The sequence below is a fragment of the Xenopus tropicalis genome, chromosome 1 (assembly GCF_000004195.4).
Source record: "Xenopus tropicalis strain Nigerian chromosome 1, UCB_Xtro_10.0, whole genome shotgun sequence".
Taxonomy (NCBI): domain Eukaryota; kingdom Metazoa; phylum Chordata; class Amphibia; order Anura; family Pipidae; genus Xenopus; species Xenopus tropicalis.
In genome coordinates this window covers 101,482,546-101,501,867 of record NC_030677.2, presented here as the reverse complement: position 1 = coordinate 101,501,867, position 19,322 = coordinate 101,482,546, and the positions used below count along the sequence as shown (strand labels likewise).

The following is a 19,322-nucleotide window of genomic DNA, read 5'->3' as shown; positions in this document are numbered from 1 at the left end:
ACCCCTTGATTTGACTCTTCCCACATATTCAAGCTTGAAGTTGAAATTGCAGACAGACGTAAGGTGAACCTTAGGGGCATGGGTCTGGTGGCTAGGTGGATAGGTCATAGTCTGGAAATAAGGGTGAACTTTGCAGAGAATACCTAATTGCTCTGATAGTTACTTAGGAACCCAAAGTGCACGGTCGCTCTAACCCTCGGTGCCGTGACTCCGGCAGCGACTTCAGCAAGCCCTATGCAGGACAGGCCGAGGTGCAGTTGCCACAACTGCTCGCCTTGTAGTTACGCCACTGTTCAGGAATACAAAATAACACAAAAACGAATCCATGTAGGCAAAAAGGTTGAGTTAGCACATTCCCAGGGTGAGCATGCACATGCCTAGGGCACAATGGTGGGGGGTGCCAGGCACGTACCTCTTTTGCCTGGGTCCTTTTCTGGGTCCTTGTCCTCACATTGCACCCATGTCGTCCTCACTAGCTACATTATTTCTGTCTTAGTAGTTTTCAGTGAAGCCAGGCACATGTATGCAGGCTTATACACACGCGTGCGCAGGGGGGCGGCGACGTGAGCAGCAACATCATTCCAAAGCTTCAACTTATGTTAATGAGCATTCACCCACCTTTCATATCTTGGAGTTGATTCAATTAGGAGTTGAACGTCGATTGCTTTTTTTTTATGGGGATCTTTATAAACTATTTGCTGTGAGCTAGATTCAATAAACCCTTCCCTTTCTCTGACACAGACACTATTCGAAACATGCCCAGTTCACTTCTGCCGAATTTTTATTAGATATAGGAGACTATTAACTAAACTATTAAATAACTCTATTATAACATATTATAAATTAGTTAGGGGCTGCGTGTTTGTTTCTTAATTACCCACCGGGCATGGTGTATTGAAAACATAGCTTTAGCCATTGGTTACATATGGTTACTGGGCCCTCTTTTATAACAAATATAAATATTTTTTTACAATTACCTGTTACATAGGGTTCCCCTAATTTTAATGCATTAAACTGCAACACTGATATGTATCTGCTCTAAACTATAATCTAAATGTAACTTTACTTTTATGAATCCCCCCATACCCTATGCTCATTAGTTTTTTAATGCCCAACATATCGAGTATAAGCCGAGGTACCTAATTTTACCTAAGCAAACTGGAAAAATGTATTGACTCGAGTATAAGCCTAGGGTGGGAAATGTAGCCGCTACTGCTAAGCCTCAATAATCAAATATTTAATGAAAGGACTCCCCCCGTGCCTCGGCGCACCCCCCGTGCCTGCGTGTGCCGAGCCTGCATGTAACAAGTGACTGCTGGTACTCCCTAAATGCATCTAAATGACACACAATAAACCTAGAACTCTAGACATGCATTAGTTATTGTTATCCTTTATTTATATAGCACTGACATATTCTGTAGTGTTTAACAGTCTAAAGTCCCTATAATATTAACACACTATGGACAGTTATATTAGAAGCCTGTCACATATAAGATTACAGCATTTCTGCACGTATAACTACTCAGATTGTAAGCTCTACGGGGCAGGGACCTCCTTCCTACTGTGTCTCATACCACATGGCACTTATATATATATATACATATATGTATTTATTGTATTTATTTATTATATCACTCGTCCTCCCTGTGTGTAATTTTGCATTCTGTAAGACTGTACAGCGCTGCGTACCCTTGTGGCACTTTATAAATAAAGTTATACATACATACATACATACATAACGGCTTTAAAATAATAAACATAGCATTTTGACTTTGTAAACTAAGATAAACTTTTTTTATTTGCATGCTTTGTCAAATAGGCCTCCCCTGTTGAACACAATTATAATACAGCTAGTAACAAAAACAGAAGGTCAAACATCTTCCCCCAAAATGCAGCTGTAAGAATTTGACATTGGAAGCTTTGCCAGTACCCCACATGACCGCAAAGGACTCACAATGTCTCAGTTACAATGAACTTTTGGAGCTTTCAGTAATATTGTACTGGCAAAGAAGCTGCAACGTCATCAGTCAGTGCCGGAAGCAGCGTGCTCCTAGTGTTGGGGGTGAAGCAGAGAGGTTCAAGCTCTTGCTGTAAGATGACAGCTTGCGTTCGCTTCTCTCGCTGCTGCCAATGGCTGGGACAAAGCCGTTCATGGTATATCGGTTCTGCACGGGAAGCCGGGGCTCGGCTGCTTTCCCAGGGCTCCGGCAGATCGTACACGGCGGGCATGCTGCGCTCTGGCAGAAGTTCTTTCACTGCTATTGCATCAACCAGGACTACTCTAAACCGCTACCTGCCTTCATCTTCCTCCTTCGCCGCCCTCCCACATTTTTCTCGCATTCACAGCCGATACCTGCACGACTTTGGAAACAGAGGAAGCGGGGCCTTTTCTGGGGGTGATGGAGCTGAGAGTGGGGGGAGCGGAGAAGAGGAGGGGGGCAACGGAGGGGAAGAAGGAGGGAGCGGCGGCGTGGATAGCGCTGGTTTTGCGCCGCCCATAGTAACAGCCCTTGCCCCTCTCATGGTGCCAGAGGTTTTCCCTAATGTACCTGTCATTGCAGTGTCCAGAAATCCTGTGTTTCCGAGGTTCGTGAAGATCATAGAGGTAATGTATGGGCAGATTTCTTTCAGTCAGATTACCACTGAGGATGTTATTGGCTGCCAAAGGATGTTGGGAACTGTGTCCCTTTCTACAAGTGTCAAATGAGCAGTCTTATGCCCTAATGTAAAAGGATTTATTTAATACTTCAGAGCACATTGTAACTAGTAACTGTGCCTGTCTAATGGTCTCTAGCTATCAAATATGAGCAGGAATGATCCCCTTGTATCTGTACAGTATTGTAATGAAAGTGCAAAGAATTCACACAGTTTTTATGGAGTCAGGATAAGAGCAGTGAAGCTTGCACTTTAATATGGGTGGAAACACCTGCCCCTACAAAGATATGCTAGTGTGAACAAGACCTAATATTGCTATCAGAGCTATTCTTTAAAAGAGAATGCAAGAACTGTGAATTATGTTTGGAGGCACAGATATCAGTAAAACACATAACCGAGTAAAATTCATAAGAATGATCAGATGTCCCTAACATGAAGTCTCTCACACACACAAGAAAATGAAGTTATTTTTCATTTATAGGAAGCCAATGTGGATGTATAAACATTAATAAATTCCAAATGTGTGATGGGCACTTATGATCATGGTCAGGCATATGGGCATCTATGCTTTCAGTTTTCCAATGAATAGTCATAATAAAAGAAAAATAATTTGCATTCATAGTGACTTTCCAATTGTTTTTAGGCTAAAGCAGTATATGGATCTAGATCAGGGGTGGGCAAACTTTTTGGCTCACGGGCCACATTTACTCACCCCCGGGCCGGACCGGGCCAGGGCGGGCCCCCTTCTCTCTTTAATTCCGGCACGCCAATGACACCAAGTCTCGCGTGATGAGACTTGGCGGCGTCGGCGGGCCGGATTAAAAAGGCAAAGGGGCCGGATGTGGCCCGCGGGCCGTAGTTTGCCCGCCCCTGATCTAGATCATGTGATGCTGTTTCTAAAAGTCCAAAGATGTGTCTCAAAGGTTAAGCTCTCCTTTAAGTATAAGGTTACTTTTATAGTAGATTACCCGTTTAATAAAAGTCATAAAATATAATTGACTGTATAAATGAGACAGTAATATAACAGGGTAAAAAATATAATATAACAAGTAAAAAAAAAATGCAAATCACCATTTTCCTACCTATAAAACAGCATTATTCACAGTGTATTTTGCTGATTTGCATTCACATTGGTAAATTGCTCCCAAATTCCATATGCGTTTTGTTTGTGTTATTAGGGGTGCAGTTTAGCATGTGAAATGTATTTATGTACATAGGTACAGCTTGTAAAGGAAGCTCTGGAAGTAATGCCTCCTCCTTAATTCCAGGGCTCTCTTGCATCTGTGCACCCTGTACTTTTATCTTATTCAGCAAAGTGTAAGCAACTGGCATTTTGGTGTAAGGCATAAGTGTAGAGTGGGTAAGTATGAAAAGTTTAAAAGTATAAGAGGTATGAATGTATAGGAAGTGTGAGTATGTATAGATGCATGCACACTTGTGAATAGAATTTGGATGTTTGCTTTGACCTTATGATAGTAAATGAGCCCTAAGTTAGTAAGTCACCTGACCAGCTTTTATATTCCCTGGGATAGGTTCTGTAAGCTTCTGAACCTATGTTAAGTGGATGCAACACTATTCATGTGTAAGAAATGCTCTTTGTTGTGAGGATGGAATGCACAGTCTCAAACAGTGCTCCAGAGTTGCTTATAAATATCCAGATATGTTGCAATCACTGTGATGACCATGACTTTGCTTATATTGCTCTCATGCTTATCAAAGTGTGCAATTGTGTATTGAGACTCCACTCCCACGAAAATATTGGGAAGAAAGTGATTTTACGAATTTAAAGGAGAAGGAAAGGCAAAGTCACTTGGGGGTGCCAAAATGTTAGGCACCCCCAAGTTACTTAAATCGCCTACCTTTTACCCCGGACTGGTGCCCCTCTTCGGAGAGAACAGCACCAGCCCGGGGTAGCTGCAGCACTTCCTCCTTCCTGTTCGCGTGCGTGCGCAGTAAAGTAAAAAAGCCAAACTTTAACAGAGAATTCGGATTTTCACTCTACTGCGAATGCGTCGGTCGTGGGGTCCCGGCAAAACAAAGCAGGATGGAGGAAGTACTTGCTTGCAGGTACCGCCCGTTGGTGCTGTTTTCTCCTAACAGGGGCACCAACCCGGGGTACAAGGTAAGTGATTAAAGTCACTTGGGGGTGCCTAACATTTTGGCACCCCCAAGTGACTTAGCCTTTCCTTGTCCTTTATTATTTCCTGGAGATTGCCTTCTGGTGATAACCATGGCAGATAAATGCAGCCTACACCACATAAAGCCAACACAACTGTTCAGTTTCTAAAAATATGTACTCACACATTTAGGCTTCTTTTTAGAGTGGTGCCACATGCTTCATCTCAGTATCCATATTTCTATCCTTTTATATACTTTTCTTTGAATCATTTTTAATTGCAATGCACAAAAGCCATGAATAATGTGGAAAATATTCTGTTAGCTGTGGTTAGTCATTTGTTATACTTCATGCCTAGGGATGTCACATGTCATATGATTTATTTAAACTTTTGTACCATATAAAACGGTTACCAATGTAAATTAATTAGGGTTAATATTAATAGGAAGTAATTTTAGCTACATCAGCTTGTCATTAGACCTAACTTCAGAGTTCCATGACCTGTTAGTGATCATGTATGTGGTCCTTGCTGACTTTTAATATACAGGGGGTAATTTAATCTCCCCGGACCCTGAAGCAAAAATTTAAATTTCAGGCTTCCTCTACTCTATGGACATGCCTGGGGATGCAGCCAGGAAACCGCTCCCTCTGTCTACCCCAGTAGGCCAGTTATCTAACATAACAGGGACATATGGTATAATGGTTACATTGAACTACTAAGCAGAAAAAGTTTGGTAGAACTGTTAATTAAAACCTCTGGCTTAGTTTATTATTCCTTCGGTCTCTCCAGTCATGTGGTAGATTGGAAAAGTGCTTAAAGTAATCCAGTAAATAATGGTTTATTGTGAGAGCTTTCATAACACAGCTCTGCATGTTTTGTACTTGCAGTGTAGCATCTGGTGTTATTTGTTCACATAAAGTTTCCTCCAGGTCCAGTAACCCATAACTATCAATTAGCTGTCTGATTTGAATATTCTAACTAGTTGCCAAGTAAATATTTCCTTAGGGTTACTAGACCTACAGCAAATTTTTCATGTTAATACATTCCACTAGATAATCTATGTAGTCAGCCGCCTTATCTTTCACAAAAAAATGTGTTTTAATTAACTTATATAATCGTTTTTTAAAGATTGTTAGCCGTTCAGATACTGATTATTACTTGCTTTCCCATTAGCCTACAATGTTTATACAACCTTAAAATTAAAGCCAATTGGCCTCAAATACATCATTCTTTGGGATTTCATAACCTTGGAGAAAACCTTACAATCTCACAGCATACATTTTTCCTGTCAACAAATAATCCCTGTAACGCCTTATGCAGTGGTGTAACTAGACTGAAATCTTTCAGCTGCATAGTGTGCACCTTCATCTCTTTCCACTCCACATCTCACTTGCTTGTTTGCGGCATGAGGTGGAATTTAAGCTGCAGAAGTGGGGGATAGAAGCTACCATACATCAGGTCTGGTTAGCCAAAACCCCCAGGTCACCCCACAGATGTGGGGTCTGCTGCATAGTAGTTACACCACTGACCTTTTCCATGTAGAATCCTTCTGTGTCTCTTGTACTTTAGGGAGGACCAACTGTGCAACTAATGGTTTTATATATATTTACATAAACTGTCATCTAAATTAACATTGAAATTTTGGAGCTACTATGTTAATTACATGCTTTGAATATAGTAATAACAATAATAGCAATAGCAATAACACCTGCATGTGTAATCTTTGTTGTCCTTTCCCAATCCAAGGTTAAGAACCCAAATCTAATGGCCCTATTGAGGAGAAAGGTACGGCTTGCTCAGCCTTATGCTGGAATCTTTCTTAAGAAAGATGATAGGTAAGTGAAAATCCCTCTTCATCAAGCTGCCCATTTTCTGTACTCTGACCTGCTAGTATTACTTTAATTTATTTTTAACTTCATTGTGTTAGTCTAAACCTTTAACCCACATGTGTCCCAAACTTTGTTTTTTTACCTGTTAGTCACATTCAAATGTGAACATGAGCAAAGCTTTTATAAAGGAGTCTCTGTATAGAACTGTGCCTCCAAGCCAGGAATTTAAAAATGAGCACAAAGTTTGCCCAGGTGCAATTCAAACAGGCGACTTGTAAATGCTACATGCCAATTGCGTGCTATAGTTGTTTAAACATTTTTCTTTTGTTTTATGACCCCCTTATTCTCCCAGTTTTTATATCAGTTTTATCTGTTTATAGTTTTGGGGGTTTTTTTCTCTAAATTTTCTGTTTTTGTACCCAATTAGCAAAGTTTATTATGTTACAATGATTCATACACAAATATGTAACAGACACAGGAAAATATATCAGACACAGTCTGTGCTTTGACTGGATTTGCGGTTCATTATGGAGAACCCTACAAACAGACTAAGGCTCAGTGGAAAATCCAAGCTTCTGTCTTTCTTTTTTTTCCAGTAATGAATCTGATGTTGTCAACAGTCTGGATGAAATTTATAATACAGGAACATTTGTTCAGATCCATGAGATGCATGACATGGAAGACAAACTGCGCATGATTGTTATGGGCCACAGGAGGTTGGTGTTCTAACGCTGTAAACAAATGAAAATGAATTAGTCAAATCTTTTATACAGTCTTGTGTCCCAATCAAGGTAGCATTTATAAAAGCACACATGCAGGTACTGATAACAGGCATGGAATGTTTTCATGTAAAGGCATATATAAAATAAAATATAAATGATAGTCTGTAATTCTACAGGAAGAGTTCCCAGGGAGTAAAGATGTAGCGTTACAATGTCATTCTGTGTTTTGGCTCTTAACGTGGTTATCCTATGTTGAATTGTTTGCACATTTTTCAGAATACGCATTAACAAAGAACTTGACGTGGAAGCTGAGGGGGAACAAAGTGAAGAGAAAGGAGAGGGGAAGAAAAAAAGAAGAAATGTAGTACCTAAACTCACTAAGGAGATGGAGAAACTAGAACAAGTGCTGATTGATCCAAGCAGCCCTCGTGGAGTCCTCATGGTGGAGGTAGACAATGTGGCTCATGAGGATTTCCAGAACACAGAGGAGGTCAAAGTAAGATTCACGTTTTTCTGTTCTTTATTATATGTGATCTTTTGCTGCCTCTTTACCTATTATTATATTCTGTCTCAAAACAAATAATTGGCATGGTGCATACTAAGGTGGGAACTTGAGCGAACACAGTGCTTTTATTTTGTTCCCAGGCACTCACCGCTGAAATAGTGAAAACCATCCGTGATATCATTGCACTGAATCCTCTGTACAGGTAAAATACTGAATACTGAAGTACCTTGCTGTATATATTAAAAAACAGTTTTATTTCTGGGTTTTTTTTCCTATTAGGGAGTCTGTAATGCAGATGATGCAAGCTGGCCAGAGAGTTGTGGACAACCCTATTTATCTGAGTGACATGGGTGCCGCATTGACTGGAGCAGAGTCTCATGAACTACAGGATGTGTTGGAAGAAACCAATGTGTGTATAACCACAGGCTTTACATATACTTTTACATTTGGCAAGGAATAGATGTCTTTTAATACTAAATAAGAATCAACAGCAAAAAGTTTCTGCGGGCATGGAGTTAATGGATAATTAGTTGGTTTATAGCAAGTATTTTCCGGATGTAGATCTATAGCAAGGTACAGACTTTAAAGATTAAATAAATACATTTAAAACTAAAGCAGGAATATACCAAACTGCTATATGAGGGAGTTTATTTAAAAAAAAATTATATAATTTTATTTCTTAACACAGGATTAAAATAACTAGTTATACTTTTAATTACTCAAGTTGGGAATATACATTTGCCGAGTTTGCTTAATCATAAACGACCTGCACCAGGGCAGAATTTTGCTGAGCTATATTTACTTGGTTGCAAGCGATTTTGGAAGGAATATTTTAGCTGAAGAGCTACAGATTCCTCCCCTGAGGACTAGTCTTGCACAACTAGTGAGAACTCTTTAAGGTATAATTTTCTTGAATGATGACTCTGGCTTAAAATAATATATAAGTTTAAATGCTCTGCCTTACTCAAGTGTAGCTATGCTAAGTCCAAACAATTTCTAAAAGGAAATGCAAAGATTTCCAAACAACCTGTAGAATAGATTAGACGCACTAGATTGGCTGTTCACAATATTAATGCCAGTTCCAGGCTTAGATGTAGCACATCTTGAAATATGAAACATATAAGGCAGTACACACAACAAATTTATTATCCTGTTACAGATACCGAAACGCCTATACAAATCTCTCTCACTTCTGAAAAAAGAATATGAGCTGAGTAAACTTCAGCAGCGTCTTGGAAGAGAGGTGAGAAATATAAATATATATTTCTACATATACATGTAAAACACATTATGCTATAATGGTCAAGCTTTCCTTTTAAGTAAAACTGTACAATTGGTGGCCTCCTAATTTTTCATAAATACAGTAAGCAACTTATTGTAACTAGCTGTAGGCTGGGAAACCAATGGTGTTGGAAAAATGTTATATTCAGACAAGGTTATATCTGGAACACGCTTGATTAAAGGAGAACTAAACCCTAAAAATGAATATAGCTAAAAATGCTATATTTTATATACTGTACTTCAGCCTAAAGTTTCAGCATCTCAATAGTAGCAATGATCCAGGCCTTCAAACTTGTCACAAGAGCTCCCCTATTTGGAAAGTGTCAGTGACAATCACATGCTCAGTGAGCTCTAAACAGCTGTTGAGAAGCTAATTTGTCTCAAATTATCAACCAGATAATGAGGCTGGCCTGTCATATAAACTGATGCTACAGGGCTGATTATTAAATTCTGATACTAACTGCATTGGTTTCTGAGCTGCCAAGTTGTAATTATCTGTATTAATGACTAGTCAGCCTTATGTTATGACATTTCTATTTTATATATAGAGTATATTGCTCTGAGCTTAGTAACTGACAGTAGCACAAAAAAGAAGACGGGGAGCTACTGGGGGCACCTTTGGAGGCACGAATCTTCACTGCTAAAGGGCTTTGGTTGCCTTGGTACAGAAACATAATTTATAACATTTCCACCCTACTTCTTTAGTTAAGCTTTAGTTCATCTATAAGGGGCATTATCCCTACTGCAGAAGATGATATTGGTTTCATTGATAAGAGAGTCCTGCATGGAAGGCACAACTGGAAAGAGAAAGGATGCTGTCTCCCTCCCTGTCTCATTTTGATCTCATGCAAAGTGTGTACTGTGTCATGTACTTTGGCACAAGCGTATATATCTAATGCAGCCTGAAACCTGGCAAAATCTCCACACTATCCACACTGACAAAGCCGCAAGGTTCTTGGGAAGGCCTTCATTGCCTCCAGGAGTACATATTTACTAAATATACACAAAGCAACACAACTGGATTTGTTGCTCACTTTCCCACTATCCACCTGCATTGTTATATAATTATGCACAAAACCTGATCAAAGACTGGATCACAAGGAAATATTTTAGAACCTTTTTTCAGTTGAGATTAAAGAAAAACTATACCCCCAGAATGAATTCGTAGACAGTTTATATTATGTTAAGTGACGTATATATATAGTGCCCTTTTACATTCTTTCCTTTGACCCACCATTTTGTGATGGTCTGTGTGAGGGTTCCTCAGAGATCACATAACCAGAAATAATGCAGCTCTAACTGTAACAGGAAGAAATGAGGAAGTAAAAGGCAGAACTCTGTCCATTTATTGGCTGATGTGACCTAGCATGTACAGTATGTGTGCCTTGGCTTGTTTGTGTGAACAGTGAATCCTATGATCCCAGGAGATGGCCCTTAATTCTTAAAATGGCAATTTTCTATTTAGGAGTACCCAATAGCACATACTACTAAAAAGGTATATTTTTATGAAAATAGTTTATTTAGATGAAGCAGTGTTTTACATATGAGCTTGTTTATGCAATATATTTTATAGGTTTTTCCTTTAAAGGAGAAGGAAAGGCAAAGTCACTTGGGGGTGCCAAAATGTTAGGCACCCCCAAGTGACTTTAATCACTTACTTTCTACCCCAGGCTGGTGCCCCTGTACAGAGAGAACAGCACCAGCCCGGGGTAGCAGCAATCGCTTCCTACTTCCTGATCGAACGGGCGCGCATGCGAAGTAGAGTGAAAAGCCGAACTTTAACAGAGAAGTCGGCTTTTCACTCTACTGCGCATGCGTTTGTCCGGGACAATTGGCTGCAGCGCGAGTAGGAAGCGCTCTCGACAGGTACCCCGGGCTGGTGCTGTTTTCTCTTAACAGGGGCACCAGCCCGGGGTACAAGGTAAGTGATTTAAGTCACTTGGGGGTGCCTATCATTTTGGCACCCCCAAGTGACTTAGCCTTTCCTTGTCCTTTAAGGTTAAAGGTTATAGTTTTCCTTTAAGGTTAAAGTTGTTATCCATTAATCAGCCAGCTGTTTTGCAACAATCACTCAGGTGGAAGAGAAGATCAAGCAAACCCACCGAAAGTACCTTCTGCAAGAGCAGCTGAAAATTATCAAGAAGGAGCTGGGTCTGGAGAAGGAAGACAAAGATGCTATTGAGGAGAAATTTCGAGAACGACTGAAGGATCTCACTGTTCCTAAACATGTCATGGAGGTCATTGATGAAGAACTGGGAAAACTGGGTCTGCTTGATAATCACTCCTCAGAGTTTAAGTAAGAATCAATTCACTAAATCGCTTGCTCTCTATGGGACTTGCTAATGTTAAAACTCATACTTAATGTATATTGTAATGTGTATAGAGGAGGTTATGCGGGTTGGAAAACTCTCACATTAACCCAGTATTAGGTTGAATTTAGAGCCATTGGAGTCCCCTTTGTATAGAGAATATAATATTAATTGAAGCATTTGGCACAAACCAATCCTTTTTAATGTTATGGTTTCCTCTGTGTGCCATGTTTTCTATCAGTAGCCAGATCGATAGTCTATCGGTGTTCTTTGCTGTGTTGGGGAAAGAGTTGCCATAAGCTTGCAAGAACTGGGGCTGCTGGTCAGTGCAGTTGACAAGCTGCCAAAGCTATTTTGATGACACTTAAAAAACTCTAACTTTTTTCATTGTGCTTTTTGGACAGTGTTACTCGTAATTATCTGGACTGGCTGACTTCCATTCCCTGGGGCAAGTATAGCCAGGAAAATTTGGATCTGCGCCGGGCAGAGGAGGTACTGGAGGAGGATCATTATGGGATGGAGGATGTCAAAAAGAGAATTCTTGTAAGTTAACTTTACCTTGCCAAAGATATTTGAAATAGTATAGAGAGAAATTGACTTTAATGTACTATAATTTTTTGTCATTAGTTTTGATTACCAAATTTTGGCTGTATCAGCTAGCGTAGGTGAAGATAGTACTGAATCTCATTTCTTTTACAGGAGTTCATAGCAGTAAGCCAGCTAAGAGGCAGCACCCAGGGTAAGATCCTTTGTTTTTATGGCCCGCCTGGAGTAGGGAAAACCAGCATAGCCCGTTCTATTGCCCGTGCGCTGAATCGGGAGTACTTTCGCTTTAGTGTTGGCGGGATGACTGATGTTGCTGAGATTAAGGGACACAGGTGAGTAGATTTCCATGTTAATAGAAGAAAACATTTTGATCTTTAAAACATGGGTTGTTCTGAAAATATTGTTGTAATTAGTGCATTGCTTCTGTCTGAGCCAGATGCAGGTTTATATAATTAAAAAGGTGCTGTGATACACTTGTTCTGTACTATTTCAGTACTTGTATGTTTGGGTGAAACATTAGAATTTTTCATCACTTATTATTTTACTTAATTCTTCTTTTACTTATCCTCCATTCAGACTTTGCATGCTTCTTCATTTCTATTTTGCAGGAGAACATACGTTGGGGCCATGCCTGGCAAAATTATTCAGTGCTTAAAGAAGACAAAAACTGAGAACCCCTTGATTCTAATTGATGAGGTACATCTGTGTTAATGGGAATTTATACCAGTATCTGTGCCAGATGTGTCTAAAAACGTGCATTTTTATCTATATATTGAAAACTGCAAAGCTGCAGATATAGATCTTCTTTATTAAATGAAAATGAAATGTACAGAAATAAAGTGTTGACAGTATGCACAGATATGCTATTATATGTCTTGTTAGAGCTGCAAACAAACGTAGGAATTTGTGGTGAAATGGCCATTTTTTGTGCCTTTGGCAAAGCAAAGGAAGGCATAGATAACATCCTATGATACATCTCTTTGTTATAACCCATGTGACAGGTGGATAAACTTGGACGAGGTTATCAAGGGGATCCATCATCCGCTCTTTTGGAACTGCTCGATCCAGAGCAGAACTCCAACTTTTTGGATCATTACTTGGATGTGCCTGTTGACTTATCAAAGGTAAATATCTTCACCTAAATCGCTTGCAATTAAGAGAAATATATAAAAGCTAAGGCTTCAAGCTGGAAAGTAAGACAAATCTGATTATTTCTATATTGGTGGAACTCCACACTCGATATTGGATGGCAACATATGTTGTATATGTCAAGTATAACTGCATGTTGGGAAAGTATGGATAAGTCAATATTAACTAAACTTCTATATAACAAATATAACACAGAAAATGATGGAAAGCTTCAATTGTGCTTCTCTTCCTCAGGTTCTCTTTATCTGCACTGCAAATGTGACAGAGACAATTCCTGAACCTCTAAGAGATCGTATGGAGATGATTAATGTCTCTGGGTATGTTGCCCAGGAGAAACTTGCAATAGCAGAGGTAGGACTCCTTATCTGTGAGAGATCCTTTTAAAGGACAAGGCTAAGTCACTTGGGGGTGCCAAAATGTTAGAGTTAAAGTGACTTTAATCGCTTACCTTGTACCCCGGGCTGGTGCCCCTGTTAGGAGAAAACAGCACCAGCCCGGGGTACCTGTAGCGAGCGCTTCCTCCTTCCTGCTTCGTTTTGCTGGCAAATTCCCCGGGACCGGCGCATGCGCATTAGAGTGAAAAGCTGACTTCTCTGTTAAAGTTCGGCTTTTTCACTCTACTGCGCATTCGCACGCGAAGCAGGAAGGAGGAAGCGCTGCAGCTACCCCGGGCTGGTGCTGTTCTCTCCTAACAGGGGCACCAGCCCGGGGTAAAAGGTAGGCAATTTAAGTCACTTGGGGGTGCCTTACATTTACAGCATGTGTAATATTACTTACAGTAATATGGATAACAGTTTACAGTTTTCATAAATGTAAGTTGCTAAATATCAAATTCTTTCTTTGATTTTCTGGTTACTGCAAATAGTTAATATGTGACTAATGCAAACTAATTTACATGCCTATTATACTGCTTTGCATACCTGTTTGCCTTCCTTTAACCAGTAGAACCCTGATGGGATTCTTTCCCATAAACTGAACTCATGATCATTAGCAGCGCTGCACCAAATTGTGGTTACTGTACTACCAGTGCTAGTCTCTAAAAATGGATAGTTTTGATCTTTGTTGTCAGAGACATTGTCTCAGTACATGGCCATCCGAGAACTTTACATGTGTCACACAATACATTGATTGTAAGATTGAAAGGTAACTTTTTCTTGCATACAGGAAGGCAACCTAGAGTGATTTTATGGGTAAACTCACCATTAAAAGCAAGGAACTTAATTGAAAGACTGTACTGATATATGCTGCATGTGTTGCTGGTGGTGGTGAGCCCAGTTTTATAAAAGGGTAAATGTATTTTACATTATTTAGATTTCTTTAACTTGCAGTACATCACTATACTGTATTATTGGGGAAGCAGTAGACTGGGATTTGTTCATTCATCTTTCTATTCCACTTAGGTGTTGTGGGCTCTACACCTTCTGTTACAGTAATTTAATCCATGTGTGCATAATATAAGGCACTGTCAATACTATGCATTTAAATGGTGTACCAGTGGTATTGGATTGAAACCCCTTTTTATCCCAGCAGTTTAGACAAGAAAACAGTCGCCCATATTTAGTAATCCAGCACTAAAAACACTCATTGGCTTGGCAGGCATTCTTGATTTGATTTGGACAGTTGGTGCACTGCCACATATTCATCTTGTACCTGCTTTATAAGCTCACCTGGCAGATTATTATGGTGTAACATTTTAGGTACTGTAGGAGATTTTTTTTTTTTACAGCAGTTCAACAACAGTTTAATGAAATGTAAACACGATTGTACTTGCAGAAATATTTGGTACCACAGGCACTTACTATGTGTGGGTTAGATGAAGCGAAGACTCGGATCACATCAGATGCCCTGACAGTGCTTATTAAACAGTACTGCAGAGAGAGCGGTGTCAGGAACCTTCAAAAGCAAGTTGAAAAGGTGAGAGGAAGAAGGAAAGTTTACAAGTTTAGACATAGAGATAATAAGAAACAGGTAGTTATCCCTAAGGCTAATGCCAGACGAGGCGTAGGGTGGATATTTTCGGCAAGTGGAAAATATGAATGAATGAGATACGCTCGGGTGCAGGCACATGTAGCTGATATAAGCATAAAAATGTGAGAGAATGCAAAGTCTTGCGTTTTTATACGTATATCGGCTACATACGCCTCGTCTGGCATTAGCCTAAGCAAATAAGTTTTCAGCTGGTTCACTCGTAAGCAACCATGCCCTTTGCATGAGCCTTAAGTTGAATGTTATACACACTAGGGGGCATATTTATTATAGTATGTAAGCCAGCATTACAGGTGACGTTGCCCATAGCAACCCATCAGCAATTAGATTTCAATAGTCAACTACAAGTTAGAAAGCAAATGCAAAGATCTGCTTTTTTTATGGGCAACATCACCAGTGATGTTGGCTTCCACTCTATAATGAATATTCCCCAATGGTGTGTAGGTGGCAAATACCAAATTTGAACCTCCCTGTAACTTAGGTCCTAAGGAAATCTGCATACAAGATTGTGAACGGGGAAGCTCAGTTTGTGGAGGTGACACCTCATAACCTGCAGGACTTCGTTGGGAAACCAGTCTTTACTGTGGACCGAATGTACAGTGTCACTCCAGCTGGTGTGGTGATGGGACTAGCATGGACAGCAATGGGTGAGATATATAAAAACTATGTAGAGTAGGGGAGTATTATAACTGGAAGACTGTAGCATAGATGCAGTCGTCCATAAAATTATTATGACCCTTAACCAACCCTAGTGTTAAGTGTTATATTGGATCATTAGCCAACTATATCAAAACACAGGTGTATACTGACTCTTTAAAACAACATGTGGTGGGGCTGGGGAGAGAAATATTTGTACATGATTAGTTTTGGGTAATCCCACAATCATTTGTATTCACTGTTACTTGTCAAAGAGTCAAGATATAATGTCACCATGTAAGCAAATCTGAAAAACTCCTTTATATAGGTGGCTCAACTCTATTTATTGAGACATCGCTTCGGCGTCCCCTGGATAAGGAAAGTAAAGATGGCTCCTTGGAGGTTACTGGTCAGCTTGGGGATGTTATGAAAGAGAGTGCGAAGATTGCCTACACCTTTGCTCGTGCCTTCCTAATGAAAAAACACCCTGATAATGGATTTCTTGTTACCTCACATATTCATCTGCATGTACCCGAGGTAAGAACTTTAACCCTATGACCAAAGAGTGCTTTAGTTGTTTTTGCTTGAAAAAAAAAAGAAAAAGTCTCTCAGGCCCAAAGAGATGTACTTCTTGGCTTATCGGCATCTAGTCAAGATCGCAACAAAGTAAAATTTTTTGATTATCCAAGTCACATACTTACGGTTAAGTGGGTATATAATTTAAAAAATGACTTATTGATGAAAGGGGTTAATGTCTCATTTGATTATTTTTGCTAATCTTCAACGGTGATGTGTTTAATGTGAATTTTGTATAGGGTGCCACTCCAAAGGATGGTCCAAGTGCAGGTTGCACTATTGTTACAGCACTGCTGTCCCTCGCAATGGATCGCCCTTTACGCCAGAATGTGGCAATGACTGGTGAGGTGTCGCTAACAGGCAAAATCCTTCCTGTAGGAGGTATCAAGGAGAAGACAATTGCTGTAAGTACCAACTGTATCAGGCATTCTGGCATTCTCTAACTTCATAGGGATTTAAATGAATCCTACACACAAACAGTATTTTCTGTCGTAATAGTAAAATATTGAAATCAGCTGAAGAAACAGCATAGGCAGAAGCCAAGAAGTGTCCATATTTAGCTCTCTATTGATATAGTAGTAACTCATCCTACAGTATTCCTTGTTGGAAAGTGGTAGGACATACATGGATTTTTCTGAGGTATTCCTCTGACACCCTGGCTTATTTCATTTAATGCCAATCTTACTACTATTCAAGACACAATAAAATCCATCTAATTCAGATATGGACAACATGAGGCCCTTTATATATTATTTTACCACAACCTGTAAGCAACCCCTTAGGGCTCTGGCACACGGGGGAGATTAGTCGCGAGTCTTTTTCGGCGATTCCCTGAAATTGCCCCACCGCGTCTGCCATCCCGCCGGCGACTTACATGTTCGCCGGTGGGATGGCAGGGGTAGGCAACTCGGGGAGATTAGTCGCCCGCGAACAGGGAGTTAATCGCGGGCGACTAATCTCCCCCGTGTGCCAGAGCCCTTATGGTCTTTTACTGATAGTAGATCATCTGATATGCAATGCATTGCTGCATAGAAACCACTGCAATCAGTAAGCTTTATTAGCTTTCTGTTATTATTGCTTCTAAACGAATTGGCTGTAATGCATCAAGCCTGGCTTTGTTTATTTGATTTAAGAGGTTACATTTTACTGGTGTAGCCTGGTGGTAGGCCAGGGCAGGATGAGCATATTCTGTAATGCAGCAGGAAATAAATATGGAGAGATATTTGTGTTGGGGACATAAAATAATAAATATGGAGAGATATTGGGGGGGGGGGGGGGGGGGTCAATTATCTGTTTTCTGTACTGCTTTGGTATAAGGCCAGTAACCCTGGCCCTGAAATCTGAAAATCAGATTGCTAGGTTTGCGTTTATTGTGATTTATTCCTTTAATACTAAGGCCATGTCCTATTCTTTATTCATTCTGATCCATACTCATTGCTATGGTCTGAGTAAATTAGCAGCCTACCTTCCAAACTGGATAGCTGCAAAACATTATCTGTAAGGTCAAACTCTCCTATATCCTGACATCTACATCGTCTTTATTTTCTACACAGGCTAAGCGAGCCGGAGTTACATGTATCATCCTTCCCTCGGAGAATAAGAAGGATTACTATGATTTGGCCGCTTTTATCACAGAGGGCCTGGAAGTACATTTTGTTGAGCATTATCATGAGATTTATGACATTGTGTTTTCAACAAACTGACACGCTATTCTTCCGTCACAAAGGAGGATCATTCGTTTCGGTGTCAGCCACTGAAATAGCAAGCTCAATTTTGCTGCCGCGCAGCCCAGTCTCATTCATTATGGCTTAATTTAGTATTTGCCTTTGTATATGGTATCAGTTTAGTAATGTAATTATTAAAACAAATTTTTATCTTGTTGCTTTGTATTCTTAAATACTTTGTGTGTGTGTTCGGTTGGTTGGGTTTGCCCACCTCAATCCTGATTTCCAAAATATCAATATAGGTAAAATGGCTAATGATCTAAAACTAAGAGTTGCTGTATGCCCAATACTCATGCAGACCTTACTTGGCCCAGTGCCTTTAGCTGCTAAGGTACCTGAGATCTGAAGTGGCTGCACCAAGAGTCTGTGGTTACAAATATCTAATGGCTAAAGAAGTGCATACATGGTGTGTTTTGCAATGTTGATACAGGAATAATGTATTTAATGTTTCCCTGGTCACTTTTTACATTGCAGTGGGTCACCTGTACGAATCTCCAGCCCACTAGCTTACGACACATATTAATTAGCCTAACCAATAAAAGATCACCTCCACCCCAATTCCTTCCCCTTATTCTACTTTCTGTCCCATGTGAAAGCTGGAAGGCTCTGCCCAGTTATTTTATTGGCCAGGTTCTAAAGGTGGCCATACATGTTACAATAACAATCTTTCCCACTGACATTAAAGGGGCTGTTTACCTTTGAGTTAACTTTTAGTATGACCTGGAGAGTAATATTCTAAGACAATTTGCAATTGGTCTTCATTTTTTTTATAATTTGTAGTTTTCTAATTATTTCAAATTTTGTTGAGCAGCTCTCCAGCTATCTGGTTTCTAGGGTACAAATTATCTTAGCACCCAGGGAGTGCTTTGAAAGAGAGACTGATATATGAATAGGACAGGACCTGAATTGAAAAAAAAGTTATAAAACGTAACAATAAAAGCTACTGGCTACTGGGGTCAGTGACCCCCATTTGAAAATCACAAAGAGTTTGAAGAAGAAGGCAAATAATTTAAAAACTATAAGAAATAAATAATGAAGGCCATTTGAAAAGTTGCATAGTGTTGTCCATTCTATAACATACTGATGGTTAAATTTAAACCACCCCTTTAAGAGATGAATCATCAGATATACAGGTAGAAACAAAAGAATTCTATCTCTTTCTGACAATTCAGTATTAACATTTTGCTGATGTTCAGCAGCTTAAATTGGCAGATTTAGGCTGGCAATTTAAGTCCTTTACACTGATGTATGGGGACCCCTGACTGCCTCTTCCTGACTGAAAATCAG

At 39.8% G+C, this 19,322-nt stretch overlaps 1 protein-coding gene across 1 annotated transcript; it reads left to right on the top strand.

Annotated features, from left to right (window-relative positions):
• Positions 1 to 1,999: 1,999 nt before the first annotated feature.
• lonp1 (lon peptidase 1, mitochondrial) lies at positions 2,000 to 18,192 on the top strand. Its single transcript, XM_002938553.5, has 18 exons — positions 2,000 to 2,605; positions 6,519 to 6,607; positions 7,198 to 7,317; positions 7,600 to 7,819; positions 7,969 to 8,030; positions 8,108 to 8,237; positions 8,988 to 9,071; positions 11,185 to 11,405; positions 11,823 to 11,961; positions 12,118 to 12,296; positions 12,573 to 12,660; positions 12,966 to 13,088; positions 13,348 to 13,464; positions 14,887 to 15,027; positions 15,581 to 15,746; positions 16,064 to 16,272; positions 16,551 to 16,715; positions 17,865 to 18,192. The coding sequence occupies exons 1-18, from the start codon at positions 2,096 to 2,098 to the stop codon at positions 18,012 to 18,014; spliced, it is 2,913 nt and encodes a 970-aa protein (XP_002938599.2). The 5' UTR covers positions 2,000 to 2,095; the 3' UTR covers positions 18,015 to 18,192.
• Positions 18,193 to 19,322: the final 1,130 nt, after the last annotated feature.

Excerpts from the sequence above, each read along its gene's own strand:
- lonp1 (XM_002938553.5), top strand. The coding sequence starts at position 2,096 with ATGACAGCTTGCGTTCGCTTCTCTCGCTGCTGCCAATGGCTGGGACAA. Across the intron at positions 6,608-7,197 it reads TTTCTTAAGAAAGATGATAG|TAATGAATCTGATGTTGTCA; the intron begins GTAAGTGAAAAT and ends TTTTTTTTCCAG. Across the intron at positions 15,747-16,063 it reads ACTAGCATGGACAGCAATGG|GTGGCTCAACTCTATTTATT; the intron begins GTGAGATATATA and ends TCCTTTATATAG.